The sequence below is a fragment of the Sarcophilus harrisii genome, chromosome 5, assembly GCF_902635505.1.
Source record: "Sarcophilus harrisii chromosome 5, mSarHar1.11, whole genome shotgun sequence".
In the NCBI taxonomy this organism is placed as follows: domain Eukaryota; kingdom Metazoa; phylum Chordata; class Mammalia; order Dasyuromorphia; family Dasyuridae; genus Sarcophilus; species Sarcophilus harrisii.
Window position 1 is genome coordinate 95,220,103 of NC_045430.1, and position 25,376 is coordinate 95,245,478.

General features: G+C 34.2%; 1 protein-coding gene across 9 annotated transcripts in view; it reads left to right on the top strand.

Moving 5' to 3' along the window:
• SENP1 (SUMO specific peptidase 1) overlaps nt 1-25,376 on the top strand; it is a 78,945-nt gene that overhangs the window by 33,662 nt on the left and 19,907 nt on the right. For all 9 annotated transcript variants that reach the window (XM_031938037.1, XM_031938034.1, XM_031938033.1 and 6 more), the window contains 8 exons: nt 5,928-6,099; nt 13,513-13,616; nt 13,718-14,007; nt 17,628-17,682; nt 18,906-18,944; nt 21,484-21,568; nt 22,874-23,029; nt 25,068-25,199. In XM_031938037.1, the coding sequence (XP_031793897.1) occupies nt 5,928-6,099; nt 13,513-13,616; nt 13,718-14,007; nt 17,628-17,682; nt 18,906-18,944; nt 21,484-21,568; nt 22,874-23,029; nt 25,068-25,199 (1,033 nt within the window). The remainder of the gene's footprint in view (nt 1-5,927; nt 6,100-13,512; nt 13,617-13,717; nt 14,008-17,627; nt 17,683-18,905; nt 18,945-21,483; nt 21,569-22,873; nt 23,030-25,067; nt 25,200-25,376) is intronic.

Genomic DNA, 25,376 nt, shown 5'->3' on the forward strand with positions numbered 1-25,376 from the left:
TAGAAGCTGGTAGGTCCTGGGTAATCCTTATTGTGGTTTCTTGGTATTTGAATTATTTTTTTTTTTCCTGCCTGCTTGTAATATTTTTTCCTTGGTCTGATAATTCTGAGATTTAGCTATGATATTCCTTGGAGTTTTAATTTTGGGGTCTCTTTCAGTAGGTATTCAGTGAATTCTTTCCATGGCTATTTTGCCTTCTGATTCTATGACATCAGGGCAATTCTTTGTGATAATTTCCTGAAAAATAGTGTCTAGGCTCTTTTTTTTCATCATGGTTTTCTGGAAGTCCAGTAACTCCTAGATTGCCTCTCCTAGATCTATTTTCGAAGTCTGTTTTTTCCCAAGTAGGTATTTTACATTTTCTTCTATTTTTTCATGGTTTTTGGTTTTTCTTGGATTTTTTTTTTTTTTTTGGTGTTCAGTTGGGGATTTTTAATTTGTTGTTTAGTTTTTTTAGTTGCATGCTCAATTCATTGACTTTTCTACTTTGTTGATGTAAAAATTTAGAGAAATGAAATTTCCCCTAAGTACTACTTTGGCTCCTTCCCATAAATTTTTATATGTTGTCTCATTGTTGTCATTCTCTTTAATGACGTTATTGATTATTTCTATGATTTCTTCTTTGATCCACTTATTCTTTAGTATTAGATTATTTAGTTTCCAATTAATTTTTAATCTTATCTTTCCACTGCCCTTCATTGAATGTAATTCTTATTGCATTGAAATCCGAAAAAAGAACATGTTTAATATTTTTGCCTTTCCAAATTCGATTTTGAGATTTTTATGCCTAATATATGGTCATTTTTTATGTAAATGCCATGTACTACTGAGAAAAGGTGTATTCCTTTCTGTTTCCCTTCAGTTTTCTCCAAAGGTGTATCATGTCTAAATTTTCTAATTTCTTTCTTGTTTATTTTTTGGATGGATTTCTTGACAGTTGTGGGGATAATTGACATGCCCCATTAATATAGTTTTGCAATTATTTCTTTCTGTAACTTATTTAACTTGTTCTTTAAGAATTGAATGATGTACACTTGGTATACCTATGTTTAGTGTTGATATTGTTTTATTGTCTGTGTGCCTTTTAGTAAGATGTAGTTTCCTTATCTTTTAATTATGTCTATTTTTTCTTTTTCTTTTTCTGAGTTTAGGATTGCTATCCTTTCTTTTTCTTAACTTCAGTTAAAGCATAATAGATTCTGTTCCAGCCCTTTACATTTATTTTAGATGTGTGTCTCTGTTTCAAATGTGTTTCTTGTAAACAACATATTGTAGGATTCTGGTTTTTGATCTATTCTGCCATCTGCTTTCATTTTATGGGAGAGTTTATCCCCCTTATATTCACAATTATAATAATTAAATGTGTAGTCTCTCCATCCTATTTTTCCTCTTATTTATCTTTTCCTTTCACCTTTTTTGCTTGTCTACCACTTCCCCTAATTTGCTCTCTCTTCTGTCAGTTTCCTCCCCATCTTTTTACTTGATCATCTCCCCTCCTACTTCCATGTCAGGCAAGATATATTTCTAATTTAACTAATTGGCTATATATTTCCCTCTTTGAGCCAATACCGATGAGGATAAGGTTCAAATAATACTTGCCCATCTTTCCTTCTTCCTCTCCATTGTAGTAGCTCTTTTGTGCTTCTTCATGTGAAATAATTTCTCCCATTTTACCTCTTCCTTCCTTCTGCACCAGTATACTTTTCTTTCTTATCCCTTAATTTTTTTGTCATTTCTTCAAGTTTACCTTATTTTCATATTTTATATATATATATATATATATATATATATATATATATATATATATATATATGTATATATATTACTTTTAGATATATTATTAGTGGTACAAGTTTTAAGAATTACAAATTCTACCTTCCCATGTAGGGATGTAAACAGTTTAGCTGTATTGAATCCCTTATGTTTTCTTTTTCCTTTTTATTCTTGATATTCGAGATCAGAATTTTGGTTTAATTCTTGTCTTCTCCTTATAAAAACTGGAAATCCTCCTATTTCATTGAATGACTATTCTTTCCCTTAGTGTATTATATTTAATTTCACCAAGTAAGCAATTCTTGGTTGTAGTCTTAGCTTTTTTACCTTCCATAATATTATATTCCATGATCTCAGATCTTTTAATATTGCTGCTATTAAGTCTTATATAATCCTGATTGTGACTTCCTAATATTTGAATTATTTCTTTCTGGCCACTTGCAATATTTTTTCTTTGATTGAAATTATCTAGAATATTCCTTGAAGTTTTTATTTTGGGATCTCTTTCCTCAAGTGGATTCCTTTAATGATTACTTTGCCCTCTGGTTCCAGGATATCTGAACAATTTTGCTTGATAATTTCTTGAAATATGTTGTCCAGGTCCTCCTTTTGATTATGGCTTTTATGTAATCCAGTGATTCTGATATTGTCTCTCCTGGATCTGTTTTCCAGGTCAGTTCTTCTAATGAGGTATTTTACATTGTTTTCTATTTTTTTTTTCAATCTTTGATCGATTCCTGATGTCTCATAGAGTCATTATTTTCCACTTGCCCAATTTTAACTTTTAAAGAGTTGTTTTGTTCATTTAGCTTTTGTATTTTTTATTTGGTCAATTATGTTTTTTTAAAGAGTTGTTTTCTTAGGTGGATTTTTGTATCTCCCTTTCCATTTGGCCAATTCTCCTTTTTAAAGAATAGTTTCCTTTTTCTATCTGTTGACCTTTTTTTTCTCTCTCTTGCATCACTCATTTCTTTTGCCAATATTTCTTTTGTCTCTCTTCTATGATTTTTAAACTCCTTTTTGAGCTCTTCCATGAGTTCTTTCTGGACTTTCTACTTTTCTTTGGAATTTTGCCTATAGGTATTTTAATATTGCTGTCCTCTTCTGAGTTTATGTCTTGATCTTCCCTGTCACATAATAACTTTCTGTGGTCAGATTTTTTGGTTTTCAACTTTTTTTTTCTTTCTTTTTAACTCTGAGATCTACTCCTGGGGTAGAAGGAGCACTGTCTTAGGTTTTTTTGTGCCAGGGGCTGCACACCTGATGTTGCCTTGAGGCCCACGGGGGACCCTTGTGTCTATTGCTGCACTGAGAGGGGTGGGGTGCATAGTGGCTGGCACTGCTGGAAGCTGTAGAAATCTGACAGTTTACCTAGTGTTGAGATGGAGTCCTAATGCTATTGTCTGGTGTGTGCTGAGACAAGTGGGATGTTTCTGCATTTTTCTTGGTGGTTTTTAGGGCTGACATCTACCCATTTCCTTGGCTGTGCTGAGTCACAGAGTTGGGCATGAAAAAAGCAGGTTTTTGGTACTTGCTTCACCACATTGAGGCTTAGGATTTACTACTGGTTTGCTGAGGTGGGACTTACTCCTGGTTTGGGGAATGCTTTGTCCTGTATTATGTTTCCCCTTTACTTTAGTGAGACAGACCTTTCCTGCTGATCTTCTAAGTTTTTTGAGCTCAAAGATGATTTCACCCTGTCTTTTTGCTAGTTCTGATGTTTTAGGTTTTATTTTGGGATACTATTTTGTAGTTATTTGGAGATCAACATGGAAGACTTGTGATGATTTGCTGGTTATTCTGCCATCTTTGTTTCTGGAAGTCTATGTATCCCCCAAAAAATTAATAGAAAAGTTCATGAACCCTAGATTTAAAATTCCCACTCTAAATTTTATTAACAGTTTTTTTATCTTGATAAGACTTAATTTTTCAGTATATCTCTTTACCCATAAAGCCTTACAATATAAAAAAGAGAAAAAATTGACAGTACAGCAAAACTAATTAACACATTAATCAAGTCAGACAATGTATGGTGTTCTACATAGTTCTTGATCTTTAAAAAAAAAATGAAAAAGGTACATTCTAATCATACCTCTTCAAGTCAAGCTTAATCATTGTAAGTATTCAGTGTTCAGTTTCATTTCTGTAGTCATTGGGTGAATTATTTTCCTGTTTCTGCTTATTTCAGTTTATATTAATTCATGTCTTCCCACAATTTTCTATAATCTTTCTATAGTCATTGTTTTTTATGGTGCAGTAATATGACATCCAGTTAATGTACCATGTAGGTATTCCTCACTTGATCATCAAGGACTTTGTTTCAAGTTCTTTAAGCATTAAAAGTGCCTCTATAAATATCTTAGTGTGTATCAAAGCTTTTTAATACACCTTTTAATCTTTAAACTTTCTTTGGAGATAAAGCATTGAAATCGCTGACTCAAAAGCTATGGACGTTTTTATGACTTTATTAACATAATTCTATATTGATTTCCAGAATGGTTGGACCAATGCACAACTCCACCAGTAACTTTAGTGTTTGCTTTTTGTTCCACACTATCTCCAATACTGACTCTTTGCCAATTTGTTTTGTGTTAACTCAGAATTATTTTGTTGTGTTTCTTTTATTTGTGATTTGGAGCAGACTTTCGTATGATCATTAAAAGTTTGCAATTCTCCTTTAAAACTATTAATTCATATCCTTTGACACCTTTTCTATTGCCCAAGTGTAGGATGGCAGCTTCTAAAATTCTACTTTGCTAATTTTGAATGAAGATAAGATAATTCTATCTTCTTGTATGGGATTGTGCTTTCTGATGAGCATTGGTGGCTGTTTACCTATAAATTACTTTTTCTTCTAAATATTCTTTAAGTTTAGAGCCATATTGCAAATATATATAATTTGAAAACCTCATACATTCACTGGGGTATACATTTTATGCTAACTTTGCCACCTGTTTTCATTCCATTCTTGCCTAAAACTCTGAAGGAATATTAGCATTTTTATGAAGCAGCAATACTTAAGTTTTAGGTTCATCTTTCTCTTCCCTCCCCTTCACTCCCTAGTATACATACATACTCCTTCCTCTTCTATACTCTCAATACAGATTACAATGAGTAATCGATAAAGATAGAATAGAAAAGAAAGAGTATTTCAAATTTCTTTACTCGTTTCCTGATTTTTGTACAAATCCAGCCTGATTTCTATAGGATCCAAGGGAATCAGAGACATTTAAAGTGATTTAGTCAATGTAGATAGTCATCTTAGTGAGAAAATGGATGAGGAAGAGAACACCAAGACTTTGAACTCAGTCTTACAAATAAGGCTTCATTAGTGGGGTTAATACACCTCTCTCTGGGCAGGACAAAGAATACAAGCTTTTCTAATTGACAGGATGAATTCTAGTTTGACAGAGATTTTCTTTAAATGGGAAATAGTTGAAAGCTTTAAATCGATGATTTGAGCAAAAATGGGCTATATTGGAATAGTTACCTAAGAGGAGTGAAATGACCTTATAGAGAATGATACAAGGAAATAAACATGGCTTGGGCGCCCTCTGGTGTTGCATCTCAGTAAATTTTTGCAGTTTTGTCTTAGTTGTGTTGCTGGATTAGGATCAGATTGTCATAAATCCTCAGCTGGAGGGGACTCAGAGACCATCTAGATCAATTCCCTGATTATACACATAAGAGAAACCTGAGACCCAGGGTAGTTAAATGAGTTGTCCAAGGTCCTGCTCTTTGGCTATCTTGCCAAATCTCTTCATTTTATAGATGAAGAAATTCCTCATTCATGTTCACACAAAGTCAAAATTTTGAACAAGATCATACAAGTAGTAATTGGAAGAACTGAGATTTGAATCTAGGTCTTTAGCTTTTTCCACTTTGTTGCCTTCATCCTTAATTTACCAAAAAAATTGAGATACAAAGTAGGGTGGTTGTAAGAAATATGTGTGTACACATGTGCACATATATATGCTTAAATGCTATCTTCTTAAGCATATATGATGGAGATAGATAATTTCTTTTAGGTAGCAAAATCAATACCATTTCACTTAATTGAATTATGTTTTTTTTCCAAGAGAAAACTTACAATGATTATTAAGTTGATATTATTTTTTGAAATTGTTAACTGATTTTTTGTGTAATTTTCACAGTGGAATGTCAAACACTTTTGTTGGAAAGTCAAACCATCACTGTCATATGACTGCATATGAAAAAACTTTTCCTATTAAGCCTGTTACGAGTCCATCATGGAGTGGTTCATGCCGTCGCAATCTCTTAAGCCCAAAGAAAACCCAGAGGCGATATATTAGTACAGCAGAAGAGGTAAGAAAAACTGTTGATAATTAAAGTTATGATCTCTTCCCTCACTATATAGCCCAGTCTGAAAGCCCAGACAAAGAAAAACTGGAATTTTTCTTTGTTTCTCATCATTTATAAAAATTTTTATTATTTTTCACAGTATTTTTTGTTTTGAAATTATATTCATTTTTCATTCTTCCTTCCACTTCTTTACATAGTGAGCTCTTTCTTACAGTAAAAAATTTAAAAGGAGGAAAAAAAATTACTTCAGCAAAAACCAACCAATAAATCATGTCTGACAGTGTATACAATATTCTACACCTAGTCCCCTACCTCTTGACACTTCCTCTGTGTTCGAGCTTGGTCGTTATTGATACTTATACTTTGTGCAAGGCTATGTGTTAGCATTACAAACATGTAAGGTTGTATAATATTTTATAATTTTGAGTGTTTTCACATACATACATACATACATACATACATATCTTGTGTAATCCTCTTGACAACTTCTTAAGATAGTCGGGGTAAATATTATCTTAGTTCTTCAGATGAAGAATTGAAATTGAGTCCAGTTAAGGAATTTATTACCCCTCAGTCACACAATATGATTTAATGGAAAAAATTCTTGGCTGTCTTTTTCAAGACTTGAATTTAAGTCCTGCTTCCTTACTTGAATAGTAACTTTGGGCAAATCATTTAACTTCTCTAAACATGTTTCTTTCTTTTTCTTTTCTTTTTTTTTTTTAAATTTCAATAGTAGTTTATTTTTCTAATTACATGTAAAGATAGTTTTCAGCATTCATTTTTGTAAGATTTTGAGTTCCAAATGTTTTCCCCTCTCTTTCTTCTCCCTTCCCCAAGACAACAAGTAGTTTGATTATGCATGTACAATCATTCTAAATATATTTCCATATTAGTCATGTTGTGAAAGAAAAATCAGAACAAAAAGAAAAATCACAAGCAAAAAAATATATTTTCACTTTTTTTGTTTGCTTATTATGTTTTGGTCCACATTCATTCTTCATAGTTCTTTCTCTGGATATGGATGTCATTTTCTGTCCTGTCTGTTGGAATTGTCTTGGATCATTGTATTACTGAGAAGAGCTGAGTTTGTCATAGTTATTCATCATATAACCTTGTTGTTACTGTGTATAATGTTCTCCTCACTTACTCAGCATCTGAACTAAAGTTTCTTCAGCTGTAAGGTGGAACACCTGTACTCACTACTAGGTCAGGGGTCCTCAGACTTTTTAAATAGGGGGCCAGTCACTGTTGGGGGGCCGGACTATAGTAAAAACAAAAACTTTGTTTTGTGAGCCTTTAAATAAAGAAACTTCATATTCCTGGGTGAGGGGGATAATCTTCCTCAGCTGCCGCATCTGGCCACGGACCATAGTAAGTTATTGTGAGAACCAAATTTAATAGCGTATGTGAAAATAGTTTGTAAATTTGTAAAGTGTGATACAAATAAATGTAAGGAATTACTATTAGTACTAAATCACTAGTCTTTTGACTCCTTTCACTTTGCTTTATTGTTTTACATTGCCTAGAGCATGGACCCTGCCTTCAAAGGTCTAGTTGGAAAGATAAGTCAAAAAATAAGGGAAAAATTAGTGACGGGATGTCACAAAACAAAACATGATTAATTGTGAAGACCGCATATTTTAAAATCAGCCGGAGTCAGGAATTCAGGTTAGGGGAAAATTGTCAATCTTTATTCTCAGTGAAGAAAGATCGGAGGTGGAAGAGAATCGGCGATAGCAATGTGTGCAGCTGAGTCAAGAAGCTAGCTAGACCAGCAGCCACGCGACTAGCAGCTACCAGCATAGAACCCAGGCCAATCTCTTCCTGTCCCTCTGCCTCCACCCACCAAAATCGTCATTTCCTATACAACACATCAGGACTTGCACAGAGAGTGGGTGGGGGCCATTCTTTATCTAAGCATGTATATTAATAGAGTATAGTCCAATTACTATTTAGCCTCACATGCTTGGGACCTCAGTGCATCAACTCAAGCCTCAGCCCATTACAATTAATTGCCAGATCATTTGGTCATAAATGATGATTTCTTTTGCTTCTTCACTAAAAGCAGGAGGAAATCGAAAAAGAAAGTATCAAAGTGACAAAACAATCAATCAATAAACATTTATTAAGCACCTACTATGCACCAGATACTATGCTAAGCTTGGGAGATTTTTAAAAGACATAGAAGACAAATATCCACTCTTAAGAAGCTCACAGTCTTATGGGAAGTGATAATATAATATCAGCATATTATAATATAATTATTATATTACATGTTATAATATAAGTAATATAATATGTTATAATAATATCAATATCAATATAAGAAACTATACAGGATAAATAGAAAATAATTCTAGAATTAAGAGAGAAGATGGGATTTTGTTTGGTTGTTTGCAGTCATGTCTGATTTCATGAAGGTTTTCTTTTGGGGGTTTCTTGGCAAAGATACTGCATTGTTTGCTATTTTCTTCTCCAGCTCATTTACAGATGAGGAAACTGAGGCAAACAGGGTTAAATGATTTGATGAGGATCACACAGCTAATAAGTGTCTAAGGACAGACTTGAACTCAGAAAGATGAGTCTTCTTGACTTCAGGCCTGGAGCTCTACCTACTGCACCATTAGGAAGATGTGAGGAGGGAGAACCTTCTAGTTAGTCAGAGAAAATACCTGGAACTGAGAAATGGAGTGTCTTGTTTGTGAAGCAGAGAGGAGTTCCAATATCACTGGACTGAAGGATAGATGACTAAAAAGGTAGGAGAAGACTAGGTTATCAAGGGTTTTGCATGGGGAACAGAGGAGTTTGTGTTTGATGCTACAGACAATAGGGAGCCACTGGACTTTATTGAATAGTGGGTAGCATGGTTGGACTTGAGTTCTAGGAAATTCGTTTTAGGTTGAGATGGACAGGAGTAGTGACAGACTTGAAACAGGTTAATGGTTCCAGCAGGCTAATGTAATACTCTAAGTGTAAGGGGATGAGGGTCTGAATTAGAATGGAGGCAATGCCAGGGGAGAGAAGGTATCATTATGAGAGATGTTGTCAAGGTAAAATGGACAGATGTTGGCATCACATTGAAAGAGGGGATGAGTGTAGTGAGGAGTCAAGGATGATTCCTAGGTTGTGAGCCTCAGGGACTAGGAGGAGAAGGATGTCCTTTAGAATAATAGGGAAGGCAGGAGGAGAGAAGGTTTGGAGGGATAAATAATGAGTTGCACTTTGGATAGATTTATTTTAAAATGTCTAGTGGGCATCCTCTTTGAGATATCTGAAAGGCATTTGTAGATGCAGGATTGAAAGTTAGCTGAGAGGTTGGAGCAGAATAAGAGGATTTGAAAAGCCTTAGTATAGAAATGGTAATTTGTTGGAATCTTTACAAAGTGTTAAGCCATTAGAGTTGATAGAGACAGTAATTATCTAATTTAGCATGGTTCAATATGATTGATTTGATCTTAGAAGGAAATATTTTGGGCCAGAACTTGAAACAAGGTACTAAGTACAACTGATAGAAATAATCCTTGTGTTCACACCTTTAGAGAGTTTATAAGTATCTAAGTACTCAGTGGAGTTCCCACGTTTGGGAGATTTAAGGCTTAGTATGAGATATCCAAATTCATACCTCCCTTAGGGCCAGAGAGCATTCTGGGAGATAACCCAGAATCCCTCTCCCTCCAGAAGGCGGAGTTAACCTTTGGGAGATCATATATATACAGGAAGCTCTTAGAGCTTAAGGGAGTTTTCTTGGAAGGAAGAGTTTTTTCTTGGGAGCATTCCCAGGAATCAGAGAGGAGCACTCTGCAAGAAAGCCTATAAGCCCTATCTTCGAGGAAAGAGAGATTCATCCTATCTTCTACCTTGGTGCTGGCTGGAGTCGAAAGGACAAACCTTTGGATTTGGAGACATTTGGGCAGAGGCTCTTAGAACCAAGCGGCGAGATAGGCCTCTGGGCTAACCGGGCTATATTGAAGGACACAATAAAAGATCTGAACTTTTGTCACCTGGCTGTGTTTTTGGAAAAGAAACACCAACAGTAATTAAATCCATGGAAGCTGATAAGATCAGTAAGTGAAGTACTGTAGAAGAAAAAGAGGAGGCCAGGAGGACAAACCTTTTGGGACACTTATGGTTAGCTGGTAGCTCTGGATAATGATCCAGCAAAAAAGATTAAGAAGGAGAGCTTAGACTGGTAGGAGAAGTCAGAAAGAGGGTGTCCTGAAAACCATCAAGGGTGATCTGCCAATGTCAGAGACTAAAGAAGGGTAAAGGAGATTGAAAATTGAAAAAAACCCATTAGATTTGGCAAGTAAGAATAATTCTTATTACTGTAAGAATACAAGATTATTCTCTTGTTAGGTCTCAGTGTCTCAGTTCCAATAAGAGTGCTTTGTAAGATCCAGTGTTTAAAGATGAATAAGGAGCAGGTGGAGGAATTAGCCTTGGTAAAGACTAAAACCACCTCATCTAAAAAAGAAAGGCAAGGGAAGATTTAGTGGCAAACTGTATATGCATGATTGTAATGTTCTTAGTTCATTTTCTGGAGTTCTTTGGGGCAGCCTTCTTTTCACCACAAGAATAGCCAGGTGTTAAAGCCCAAAAGTCTTTATTATCTCCTTCGCCTGATGCTCAGATAGCTTTCTCTTGGCTTTCAGAGGGGACTTGGTTTCATTGGAGAAAATGCAGGAGGACAGGCCAGCCACCACAAGGCTGATGAAGAGGGAAAATGAATCTCTCTTTCCTTGGCTTCGAGAGCTTGAGCTCCTGCCTCGAGTCCGCTTGTCTTATCTGGCTCTGAATCCCAGCTTAAATGCTCTACACTGAGTATAAACCAATTATTATATCACTAGAAACCATTATTTGTTGTAAGATTAAATCAATCATACTGAACTTAGAGAGAGAACCATTAATCACCATGCTAAACTAGATAACCATTGTCTCATCAATGATTAACACCTTGTAAGAATCCTTGTTTCAGAGTTCTGGCCCATAACACATGATGTCATTTCACTTTTGGAAAATATTTGATTATTTTAGAAATTAAATGTAATGGAAGAATTAACTCTTTAGTTGCTTTGTGGAGAACAGTTTTTATGGATTGCTAAAATCAGAAATCAGATTGTAAGGATAAAGAAGAAAGTAAAAGCCAGCAATACCAATATAGGATCTGTCTCTTTAAGAAAAAGGACATATATGTACAAAATTACTTATAGCAACTCTGTTTTGTGGTGGCAAAGAATTGGAAATTGAGAGAGTGTCAGTTGGAGAATGATAACAAGTTGTGGTATATGATTATGATGGAGTTCTGTTGTGTTATAAGAAATATAGAGTAAGATGGTTTCGAAAAAACCTAGAAAGACTTAATAAATTGATGGGAAGTGAAGAGAGCAGATTTCACATATATAACTGATCTCACATTTCTTGCCTTCTCATTTGATAGGGAAAGAACGGGAGAGAGGGAGAGATTTAGAATGTGAAATTTTTAAAACAAATGCTAAAAAATAAATAATGGATTTTTTTTTTTTGAAAGAGTGGGAAGAGAAAAAGGGAAGATACTTAACTTTGAAGAATTTAGCCACAAAGAGCTGAAGGCATATAGGATAATTGCTAACTGGGGTAGAAGGATCAAAAAAGATTTTTTTCAGAATGAGTAAACATGAGCCTGTTTATAGGCAGGAGGGAATGAACCAGAAGACAGGGAGAGAAGATAATTGAAAGAATGGGGAACACAGAGGGATCATTCTGTTAGGGGACACCCAAAGAAATGGGATCACTTTGAGCAGGTGGAAGAATGAACCTTGGTAAAGACTAAGGCCACCTCATATAAAAAGAAAGATAAGGAAGGATTTAGTGGCAGAAAGCATATGAGTGATGAGTCATTTCACTTCTGGAAAGTATTTATTTTAGAAAGTAAATGTAACTGGGGGAAGGGGGGCAGCTAAGTGGTGAAGTGGATAAAGCACCAGTCCTAAAGTCAGGAGAACCTCAGTTCAAATCTGGCTTCAGTCACTTAACACTTCTAGCTGTGTGACCTTGAGCAAGTCACTTAACCCCATTTACCTCAGAAAGAGAGAGATTAAATGTAACAGAACAATTAACTCTCTTTAGGTTTTCCTACTCTTTTCTATCTTAAAAAAAAAATCATTCTCAATTTAACACATACTTTTAAAAATTTCTGTATATAAAATAGAAAAAGAAAAGAGGATCATGTGTGAAATCACATTTTTAAAAAAAGTATAAAGTTGAACATGTTACATTTTCTTTTCTTTTTTTTTTTAATAGCTTTTTATTTACAGGTTACATGTATGGGTAACTTTACAGCATTGACAATTGCCAAACCTTTTGTTCTAATTTTTCCTCTTCTTCTCCCCGCCCCTCCCCAGATGGCAGGATGACCAGTAGATGTTAAATATATTAAAATATAAATTAGATACACAATAAGTATACATGACCAAACCATTATTTTGCTATACAAAAAGAATCGGACTCTGAAATATTGTACAATTAGCTTGTGAAGGAAATCAAAAATGCAGTTGGTCAAAAACATAGGTATTGGGAATTTAATGTAATGGTTTTTAGTCATCTCCCAGAGTTCTTTCTCTGGGTGTAGCTGGTTCAGTTCATTACTACTCCATTGGAACTGATTTGATTCATCTCATTGCTGAGGATGGCCAGTCCATCAGAATTAGTCATCATATAGTATTATTGTTGAAGTATATGTAATGATCTCCTGGCCCTACTCGTTTCACTCAGCATCAGTTCGTGTAAGTCTCTCCAGGCCTTTCTGAAATCATCCTGTTGGTCATTTCTTATTGAACAATGATATTCCATAATATTCATATACCACAATTCAGCCATTCTCCAATTGATGGGCATCCACTCAATTTCCAGTTTCTGGCCACTACAAAGAGGGCTGCCACAAACATTCTGCACATACAGGTCCCTTTCCCTTCTTTAGTATCTCTTTGGGATATAAGCCCAGTAGTAACACTGCTGGATCAAAGGGTATGGGACATATTACATTTTCAAAGTTATCCTACTTGTCTGTTTTCCTTGAAATTTCCTTCTGTTTCCCTGTGCCTTTTTTTTTTTTTTTTTTAACATTATATTGGGGAAAGCAATATATTTATTTACATATGAATAAGGACCAGGTAATTTGAAGAGGGAGAAATAATTAAAATTGGTGAAACCAGGCTTCTTGGAGCAAGTGATCTTTGAGTTGAGTTTTTAAGGAAGATAAGAATCTTAAGGTGCTGACAAGAAAACTTGCATTTTAGACATGGAGTGTCCAAAAGCATCACAATTCCTGACTCTTCTCTTTCTCTTCCTTAAGACCATCCAGAGTTTTGGCAGAATTTCAAGAATTCCCAAACACTACTTTCACAAGTACTTAAATCTTTTTAATTTTCTTCACAGACAGTTCGAGAAGGAGAGAGAGAGATCTATAGACAATTGCTACAGATGGTTACTGGTAAACAGTTTTCTACAGCCAAACCCACTACACATTTTCCTTTACACCTGTGAGTCACAGAAATTTCACTTTGTGAGTCACAAATTTCAAGTTAACTTGATGCCACTGTTTAACTTACATGATATTGAGACTGTATTCTTCTCTTGTTAGGTCTCGACTCAGTTCCAATAAGAGTGCTTTGGAAGATCCAGTGTTTAAAGATTCTAACTCTTATGCCACTCAGACCATTGGCTCTGACACACCATCAAACAACTCCGCCAGCATTTTAAATACCCAAGAACAGCTGTCCCACCCCACTATACCATTTCCCCAGTCTTCCTATCTTCGGGATATTGCTACAAATGAATCCAAGAATTCTGATCCCCACAGTCAACCTCACCAACACTCCTCTCCTCCACATCAGCCAAATCACATACCAGCTCCAAATGCACAGTCTGAAGGTAAACCTATTGTTACACAAACAGTGTAACAAATTACTTGTTTTTTACTTTCCCTAGTGTCTTGAGTTCTGTTCCCTAATCAGAAATTTCCTAGGTAATCTGACTTTACTAGATCTGAAGGCTTATGAAGTACAGTATAACCTATGATTAGCTGGTCCTCAAAAAAATAGAATCCCCCAATTTTTAAATAAGATATTTGTGAGAGAAAGGCAAATGGCAAGAGAAAACTGGTAACAGATTTATCAAAGAAAATCCAATTCATATATGTATATTTAGACTTACCTAATTTTTTGTTTTGTTTTGTTTTTTACAATGGGACTTGTCATTCAAAAACATCTATTGGCTCCACGCTCAAGGTCGTTGTTCATGGTCATCCTACTTGAAGCCATGTGGGATCGTCAGTGTTGAAGGAAAGCAGTTCTGTGTTCTAAACATTCAGGGGAAAAAAAGCACAAGCATACATTTTTTTAAAAAAATTGCCTTTTATTTTTCAAAATACATGCAAAGATAGTTTTCATCATTCACCCTTGAAAAACTTTATTTCAAATTTTTCTCCCTCCCTCCTCACACTGTCCCCCTCCCCACTAGACAATCTAATATATGTTAAACATGTGCAATTCTTCTAAATATATTTCCACGTTTATCAAAAAATTGTTAGGTTTTTTTATAGTTCTTTGGTCATAGTTCCAAATTGTTCTCTAGAATGGTTGGATCAGTTCACAACACAAGCATACTTTTTTGAAGCAGGGGAAGACAGTGTGCTGTGTGGGATGGGGGGTTGGGAGAGAGGGAACCAGACAGAGTCAAGAAGGGAGGCAGCAATTCTTACATAAAAAAAGGCATTTTATTGGGAATCAGGGTAATCCTAGTTATGCTGTTTATTATTTTTGTGACTTTGGGCAAATGATAGAACTTATCTGGAATCAGTTTCCCTTTTTTAAAATGAAAAGTTGGTCAAATAACTTCTATTGTTACTCTCGGCCTAAAATCTATGATCTTGTGATGCTCCTATGGCACTAGTTTAAGTCCAGCTTCTGACATATATTAGCTTTGTGACTGTGGAAAACTTCTCAGTGCCCAGTTCAACTCTCTTAAACTCTCTTAAGACTGTAAATTACAACTTTGTTGCCTTTGTAAAGGAAGTTTCTAAGCCTGAAATTCCTAACACAAGTGAAATCACAGGTTGGAAAAACCTTCCATTGCCCTTTACCCTCTTGGGGGAAAAAAACCCAGAAAAGTAGTTTTATAAATTATAGAAGGATTTTCAGGAAGTTTTGAAATGATGAGTTCAGTTTAACTTTTTCATTAACAAGAATATTAAGTTAACTAGACTACTTTGTTCACCTAAGCATTCCATTTTATTATAATAAGTCTTTTTGCTGAACGCTAGGGTAATTTTTTTCTACCCACAATGCTTATACGTTGAATATTTTTGTCAATTGAAGCACATGATGATATTTCCAACAGAATACACAATTTCCCTTCTCTGCTTTTATTTCTAATCACTTATTTCTTATCCACCTACCACTTTAAAAAAATTCTTTGAAATTAAAATTTTTGTGTAGTGTCAACTTACAGGTATACTGTAAGATTTTTAGTTAAATGAATTAAATATTTTAACATTATATTCATTTCCAAATACATTCTTTTTTCCTTTCTACCCAATAAATCCTCCCTTGTAACAAAAGTTGTTTGTTTTTTTGAAGAGTTGTCTTTCCTACCTCATGGTGGGAAGTGATGATCTAGGTATAGGATGAGATAAACGTTTTCAGAGAGGGCCAATATGTGGATTTGTTTTGCTTGGTTGATTACAAGGAATGATTTTAGGGGGTTTTTTTGGTTGTTGGAGGGAGAGTTATGAGTGGTAATGATAGTGATTTCTAAAAAACAAAAAAGAAAAAAAAAGTATTATTGAAAAATTTTAAAATTCCCAGAAGAAAACAAGAGGAAGGGGGCAGGCATAAGTAAGGGTTATAACTTTTATAACTACTATTTTAAACTTATGCTTAAAAATAACTAAGTTCTATGTGTGATAGAGACACAATTTCATATGCAGCCCTCTTTTTCTGTTTGTATATGGAAAGGATCATTAATTTGTTTATGTTTTTCAAATCCAAAATACTTTTAAAAAATTGAAAAAGAAAAAAAAATCAGCAAAACTAGCATATCAGCCATATTAGATAGTATGTGTACTATTGCCTACTTATACTCTTTCACCTCTGCAAGGAAGAGTGGAAGGGACAGATTCTTAGCTTTTTTGTGAGCCAAACTTGTTCAGTATAATTATATAGCATTCAGATTTTTTTTTTTTTTTTGCTTTTTCTGCTTATATTATTGTAGTCATTGTCTTATGTTTTTTTCGTGGTTATGTTTTCCTCTATGCATATGTATATTTTTATATGCATATATATATTTACATATATATTATATATATATATACAGATATATATCTGTATCTATACAGATACACACACACACACATATATGTGTGTGTGTGTGTATATATATACATATATATACACACACACATACACACACACATTTTTCTTCTATGCATAAATTCATATCTTTATGTGCTTTTCTTATAGCTTACTAATATTTCCTGACAGTTCACTAACCACATTTTGCTTCTCCATTCCCCAGTCAATGAGCATCTGCTTTGTTTTTTGCTACTACAAAAACATTGCTTTTTGTTGTTGTTTATGGGACTTTTCTTTTTCTTATAGCATATTCCTAACCATAGGATCTTTAGCTTAATAATATGAATATTTAAGTGATCTTTTTTTTTTTTAGTATAATTTGAAATTGTTTTAGCCACATTCATATCTTTTAACACTGACTATTTTCTTTTTTTGTCGTTTTTACTAACTTACTAGTGAGAGGAAACTTCAAGTTGTTTTGATTTCTGTCTTGGATAAGGGATTTTTACATGTGTATTTGTTCTTTATCCTGCTCCTTTAGTGAATTGTTTCAATCATCAATTTGTCTCAATTTCTTTGCTAATTATTTTGGGCTTTTTTTGTAAAATATATCTTCAGTTAATACATGTACTCTTGTTTTTTTTCTTTACAGTGTTTATGCTTTTAATAGTGATATTGTTATCACTAATATTTATAGAGCCATGTTAAATAACAGCAGGGAAAAGGAACCATCCTTGTTTTGCTCCTTTTGTGGAAGAGATGTTCATTTCATTTCATTTCATTTCATGTTCATTTGCTTTTTAATGTTTCAGTTTCTCTTACTACACCATCCACACCAATGAGATCTAAGTCTGCTTCTATACCATATTAATAGGAAAAGAGAAATAAAGGGAAAATATGAAAGGACAAACTGATAAACTATTGTTATTATATTTCATCTTGACAATTTATGCTGTAGGATTTTTTTAGCTGGAAATTTAATATTTTCTGGCATGGGATCTGGTTTTCGTCACTTTATGAATTCATTAACCCTTCCAACTCATCGGTTTTATCCAACTGTGTTTTCTTTGTAGAACTGTAATATAGCCAAAAATGGGAACTTGCATTGTAATTAATTTTAAAATATAACAAAGCAAATTGATTATAACTAATAATTATATAAGTAACAATTCTTATTGAGTGCTTTTTGTTTTTGTCTAGGCTCAGACTCTGTCATTTTACTCAAGGTGAAAGATTCCAGAGCTCCCACTCACAGGTAAACTTTGGAAAGATGTGTATTCTTGCTCTCATTAGCATAAGTGTGTTTAGCAAGCCAACAGGATTCCTTTGTTCAAAGAAGATTCTCTTAGTTGAAGTGAGGACTTAAGGGATATGAGGCAAGATTTTCTGTTAGCTGTTAAGGGTAATAATATTTAATACAATTAGTAAATATACTCAGTTCTATGCTGAGGCTTTGTTCTTTTAAGATAGCTCCTATGAAGGAAGGGGTTGAGCTAGGATTGGGCTCTACTTCAAAAGGCATGAAATTAAGTTGCTATCTTCTTTTTGTACTTACTGTATTTTGTTGGATATATGTGAAACCTTTTGATTTTCAGTTAATAACTGTGATTAGTTAGGTAAATTTTAATTCCAATGAGATTTTTTTCTTGTCCTTTTAATTTTACTTAAATTTTGTATTGTTGTATTTTGGTTTTTATATATAACCTTCGTTTTTCAATATATTTGTTTTTCTTTTCCCTTTCTTGAGAGTCATTCTTCCCAAAAGAGTCAAATGGACTTTCAAGAGCCTGTGCATGCATATATTTTTTAAGAGAATATAAATACATTTGATTAACATTATATTTTTTAAAAATGGCAAAAAACTAATTTACTTTGAACTATGTGGGAGAGAGAGTAATAATTCCAGTTCAATTTATTTATGTTGGCCTGGGATATGCTTTCTCATATTTTGTTGGTCTTTTCTCTGGCCCCATGGGATAGTGCTAACTTTATTTCTTTGCCAAACTTTGGTCCTTATCTCTTAATTTTATTAATATAGAGAGTTTACCCTCTATGATTATTTTCTTTTGATACCCAATTATAGCTTTTTTTAAATTTAAAGACTTAGGATTTCATTGCTGTTAGAGGCTTTACTGTTAAGGAACTTTCTTGATCAATGCAGATCATTTCCTTCTTTGCGACTAATGTTTCTAGAGAATTGCCTAGGAGCACCAAGAAGTTAGATGACTCACACCACCAATGTGTATTGGGGCAAGACTTGAACCCAAAACTTCTGATTTTGAGATCAGTTCTCTAACCCTTCTTCCATACTGCTTATCATCTTTCTGCCCAGTTATAATAATGTTATTTTATCTAAATGTCTTTAACTCTGCTTCTAATTAGTCATGTTTAGTTCAGTTTTAAATTTTTAGTGAAACTATTTTTACTTTGCCATAAGCCTACTGTTCTTTTGTCACATTTTCTTTTCCTCTTCTCTAGTCCTTCCTTCTTCCAGGCAGAGCTGTGGATCAAAGAATTGTAAGTTGCTTATTTTTAGAATGTTTTTCCTTTTTTTCTAAACATTTTTGTATCTAAGTAGTAAGCCAGTTATTCGGTTAGTCAATAAAAATTATTCAATTACACTGTCAGTTAATTTTTTTTTTAATTCTACTGTATTAAAGCATTTTAAGTACCTAGTTTTGTTAGCTATAAAATACTAATTGAAGCCAAATTCAATTGGAAAAGTATTTCGGTGTTAGTCATTATTTAGAAATGGAAAAGAAATGATCCTTTAGTTTTCACATTGATAAATATAATATATTAACATTTCAGAGGTCCAGAGTACACTGGCAAAACTGCCAGAGTCTTTAGCATTCAGTTTCCAAAACAGATATGCCAAATGGGTTGGTTTTTGTTTGTTTTTTCCAGAATTCCATACTGGTTCTTACCTCAGAAACCTAGGCTTTAGAGACTCCATATATAGTTATTCCCCCATTTACTAATATCCCCTCCTCTCTTCTCCCTCTTTAGGAGAAGACTCCTAATATATTTTACTATAGCTTGCACATTCAGATTTTTTCCACAAATACAAATTGTGTTGAAAACCAATGAGACAACTGTAAAGGAAAGTATTTTAAATCATTTTCTTGGCTTCTTTTTGCCTGGGCATCTAGGATCATAAATAAAAGAACTGGAGATGATCTCAGAGTCCATCTTTTCCAACCTTCTCTTTACGGTTGAGAAAACTGAAGTACAGGGAGGGTAAGATCTAAATTAAAGCTAAGGTCACACAAAATAATGTTCACAGGTGGAATTTGAGCTCAGACTCTCTGATTCCACAGCTAATATTCTTCCTACTATACTGTGTTGCCTGATGGTGATATGAATGCAATCCTATAGAGGTTTGTTCATTTCTCAGACAATTTGATTTAGTTTCTTTGGTTTGAGAAAGAATGGATAAGAATAAGAAAGGGAAGGGGGAGACTTGTACCTTGTACTGAAGACATTGATTTGCAATTGCTATCAGGCATTAGATAAGATTTCAGACCTTCATAGTAAATTAATCACTAGAGCTGGTATGCTGATATTGAGCTGTGATTGTCCTGTTATCCATGGTGGGATTTTTGGAGGAACTACATTGAATTGACCAGTCATAAGTATAAAGGACAATTTTCTTTTAGGTGAGTGGGTTTATATACTATATATTCTGTAGCTCCTGTGGTGCAGAGGGTAAAAATATGTTTACAGGACAGTACAAATGGAACAGTTTGGAAATTTTGAGTATGAATCTTATTGGAAGTAAGTTAGGTTAGTTAGTATAAGGATTTTTCATTTCTCATGTTCCCTTAGAGTTTTTACCTCCCTCCCCCCAGAATCAAAAGCAGCTGTTGGCAATGCTCCTTATTCCCATCCCACTCTATTTTGGAGCAACTAAATCTCTCTTCATAGTTTTTTTTTTTTTTTTTTTTAACTGAGTCAATTGAGATTAAGTGACTTGCTCAGGGTCACACAGTTAGGAAGTATTAAATGTCTGAGGCCACCTTTGAAAATCAGGTCCTCCTGACTTCAGAGTTGGTGTTCTGTACACTGCACCACCTAGCTGCCCCTCATAGTTGGTTTTTAAAGCCAAATTTCTTTTTTCCAAAGTAGTAGATTAATACACAATGATCATTTCTGATGGACGTGGCTCTCTTAAACATTGTGATGATTTAAACTAGTTTCAATTGTTCAGTGATGAAGAGAGCCATCTTCACCCAGAGAAAGGACTGTGGAAACTGAGTGTGGTTCACAACATAGCATTTTCAATCTTTTCGTTGTTGTTTACTTGCATTTTATTTTGCTTCTCTCTTTTTTTTTTTTACTGGTTTAATTTTATTTTTCTTGTGCAGCATGATAATTGTATAAATATATATTGGATTTAACATGTAGTTCTACCATGTTTAACATATTGATGTGAATGTGGGGGAAGGAGGGAGGGAATTGGAAACAAGGTTTTGCAAAGGTTAATGTTGGAGAATTGTCCACACATATGTTTTGAAAAATAAAAAGCTTTAATAAAAAAGAAAAAAAAATAAAAAGCCTTTGTAAAATCTAAAAACAAATGGATGAAGAAACAAAGAAACAAAGAAAGAAACAAAGATTGAATCATGATGGTACTTTCTTGCTATGTTTCTCTCTCTGTGTGTTGATTCCCATTCTCATTTTTGGGAAAGACTGTAGTTTCCCATTTCTAAATCTCATCATTAAGGACTTCAAAAGATTATACTGGCAAGCAACTGATTTTTTTCCTCATTTATATAAAAAATTTTGCTATTTTCTGATTACCAGTACTGTGAGGTTACTGTGTTCTGGAGCAAGATGAAAAAATTAATATAGTAGGAAGTTTATACAGGGGCTTTCGGACTTGGGTACTAAGATCATAGATAAAGAGCTAGAGAAAACCTCAGATTCTGTCCATTTCCAGCCTCTTTTTATAGCAGAAGAATTGTATTTAGATTCACATAATTAGCATTTCATTCTTAATATTCATCTGAAATATATTCAGTGCTAAAGAGATGTCATTATTTCCAATTCTTAGAACCAGCGTTTATGATTCCCGAGCACGGGAGAGATTACGTAAAATTGAAGAACAGAAAGCTCTGGCATTACATCTTCAAAACCAGGTAAGGGAATTAAAGAAGCCTTACTTATCAGCCCAGCCAAATTGAGATTTCAAAAAAGAGCATCTTGATTTGGGTTGAAGTCTGTTATAACAGCTTAGATGGTACATTGTATGTTAAGTCCATCAAATATTCTGTAGGCTGAGGAAAACCAAAGTAGAAGGTTTTTTTTTCTCTATCCAGATTGTGCCACATAGATATAGTAGGCCTAAGTACAATTAGAGTACCACCTCCTGATTCTAAAGACCTCTCTTTTTTTTAAATTAAATTATAGCTTTTTATTGACAGAACATATGCATGAGTAATTTTTCAACATTGTCCCTTGCACTCACTTCTGTTCACTTTTCCCTTCCCTCCCTCCATCTCCTCCCCTAGAGGGGAGTCAGTCTCATACATGTTAAACATGTTAAAGTATATCTTAGATACAATATATGTGTGCAGATCCGTACAGTTCTCTTTTTGCACAAGAAAAATTGGATTCAGAAGGTAAAAATAATCTGCGAATAAAAACAAAAATGCAAGTAGTCCACATTCATTTCCCAGCGTTCCTTCTCTGTGTGTAGCTGATTCTGTCCATCATTGATCAATTGGAACTGAATTGGATTTTCTCTTTGTCGAAGATATCCACTTCATTAGAATATATCCTCATACAGTATTGTTGTTGAAGTGTATAATGTTCTGGTTCTGCTCATTTCACTTAGCATCAGTTCATGTAAGTCTCTCCAAGCCTCTCTGTATTCATCCTGATGGTCATTTCTTACAGAACAATAATATTCTATAACATTCATATACAACATTCATGTACCACAACTTGCCTAACCATTCTCAAATTGATGAGCATCCATTCAATTTCCAGTTTCTAGGCACTACAAAAAGGGCTGCCACAAACATTTTTGCACATATAGGTCCTTTTCCCTTCTTTAATATCTCTTTGGGATATAAGCCCAATATCCAACACTGCTGGATCAAAGGGTATGCACAGTTTGATAACTTTTTGAGCATAATTCCAAATTGCTCTCCAGAATGGTTGGATCCATTCACAAGTCCACCAACAAGGCATCAGTGTCCCAGTTTTCCCACATCCCCTCCAACATTCGTCATTATCTTTTCCTGTCATCTTACCCAATCTGACAGGTGTGTAGTATATCTCAGAGATGTCTTAATTTGCATTTCTCTGATCAATAGTAATTTGGAACACTCATATAAGTGGTAATAGTTCCAAACTCATCATCTGAAAATTGTCTGTTCATAACCTTTGACTATTTATCAATTGGAGAATGGCTTGATTTAAAGACCTCTCTCTTTCAGAGACTGCAAGAACAAGAGCATTCAGTACATGATTCAATAGATCTGCATCTTCGAGTGCCTCTTGAAAAAGAGATACCTGTCACAATCACACAGGAAGAAGAGAAAGAGCCTGACAGAGTGACTGATAATGAAGATGAGTTTCCTGAACTCACAGAGGTGAGTTACATCCAAAAGATATTAATGAACCAGCAATTATATCCTATTTTTTGCTATATTGGAAAGAGAGATTATTTTGGAAAGCAAAAGAGTAGAAGAATTTCTAGCATTTCACTTTCACTGCTTTTACTGTAAAATGTTGCTATAGAACCCTGGTTTCTTCATTTAAGCCCCCTTTATAAATGTTAGTATTTATTTTTTACTAAGTCACACTTTTATTTCTATATCATATTAACTTCCAAAAAACTTTAATTCAGATTTGATCCAGGGAATCTCTTTTTTACTTCACACTTGTTCGAAATTGACTTTGCCATGTACCTTAAACTTAAATGTTTGGATAAGGCCTCAATAGATATCAATTGTTAAGCACTCTGGGTCTCAGAAATGTGCTTCTTTAAGAATCATAAGACGATTACTTGTTTGCCTTAAGGCTGTGTTCCTTTTGAATACCTCCTCCCTAGCTTAGATGTACTACTTTCCCAGTGATCCATCTACCTTTGGGAAGGATATATATATATATATATATATATATATATATATATATATATATATATATATATATTTTTTTTTTTTTTTTTTTTTTTTAAGAAGAAAACAGAAGAAGGAAAAAATCAGTTTAGCAAAACTAACCAACACGTTAGCTGAGTGGGATGTGGTTTGTGTTCTGTTCATAGTCTGTTCTGTACAAAAAGGAGGAAGGTGCATTTTCTCCTCTCTTCTTCATGGCCATTATATATTAACTTATACAACATTAAAATTATACAACATTTAGTTTCTTTGTTGTTGTTCTTTCCATTTATATTGTTATAGTTGTGCGTATTGTTTTCCTGGTTCTTATTTTGCAGATGATGATCATCAGATCATGTTTCTCTGAATTCTAATTATATTCATTGTTTCTTACAGTTGAGAAATAATTCCATTACAGTTTAGTCATTACCAAATTAATGGCTATATACTTTATTCCCAGTTCTCCCAGTGAATTTTTAATATTTTTAGTGTTTAAAGATACACATAAAGGTTCCAAAGAATAAGGTAAAAAAATGTTGCATGTCTTAATGAGCTGCTAGCTAATCTTTACAAATTTTTGTTGATAGCAGGTGATGTACATCTTACCAAAATATATATTTTGCCAGGAAAAACATAGCTATCTTAGGAAATTAAATTTCTTTAAAAGGCTGCTTTTCTGGGAGCACTTGCTAACCGTTAAGACAAATATATTTCCTTATTGAAAATATTTTGGCCTGGAGCTTAAAACTAAAAGACTTAATGAGCACTGAATGTTTGGAAGCAAAATTGGGCTAGAGAATTGGAACACTTTCTCAGGCTCAGATAACAGTGTAAAACATTAGTTTGACCCTAATGTAGAAGTCTGTCAGTCAATACTCATTACATACCTACTATGTGCTAGGCATTGTGCTAAACACAAGGGATACAAAAAATAACAAAAGATAGTCTCTGCTTTCTGTGTGCTCTCAAGAAGCTCACAGTCAATGGGGGAGACAACAAACCAAGAATTATGTGCAGACAAGCTCTGTGTAGGATAAATAAGTTATAATCAATAGAGGGAAGGCACTAAAATTAAGGAACATAATAAAAAATTCCCTGTAGAAGGATGGTTTTAGCTAGGACTTTAATGAAACAGGAAGCAGAAATGAGGAGGGGAAAGCATTTGAGGCACAGGAGACAGCCAAGTAAAATTCTTCAAGGTGGAAGATGTTGGAACTGTCTTGTTTCAAGAACAGTAAGGAGGTCCCTGTCATTGGAACACAGAGTAAAGAAAAGGACTAAATGAAGAGGAGGAAAGGGAAAATAAGGGGAGGAAAAGATGCAGTGGTGAACTTTTAAATAGAGAGTCTACTGGAAAAGGCACAGAAGACAAAACATAGGTAAGAAGGATAGGAAAGCATTCCTTTGCATCTCAGTGAAGATTATAGCCTGGTGGTGATGGAGGAGGAGGAGGCACAAGGATTAATGGAAATTGACTCCTAACTTCAGAAAATGACATTTTTTTGATTGGTAACACCCTTTGGTTCTTTAGGAAATGGAGAAAGAAATAAAGAATGTATTCCGTAATGGAAACCAGGATGAGATTCTCAGTGAAGCATTCCGTCTGACTATCACCCGCAAGGACATTCAGACTCTCAACAACCTGAACTGGCTCAATGATGAGGTAATTTCTCATCTGTCTCAATGTTAAACCCTTTTGGCAAAGTGGAATGTGAGTAAATGGGCAGTGAATCTAAGAAGTAGATTTATAGACTAGCTTTGTTTTTTCCCTTATTGTTAGAAATTAGAAAGAGGAACAAAGATTAAGTACTCATCAGGTGGTGAACACTGTTCGAAGTAC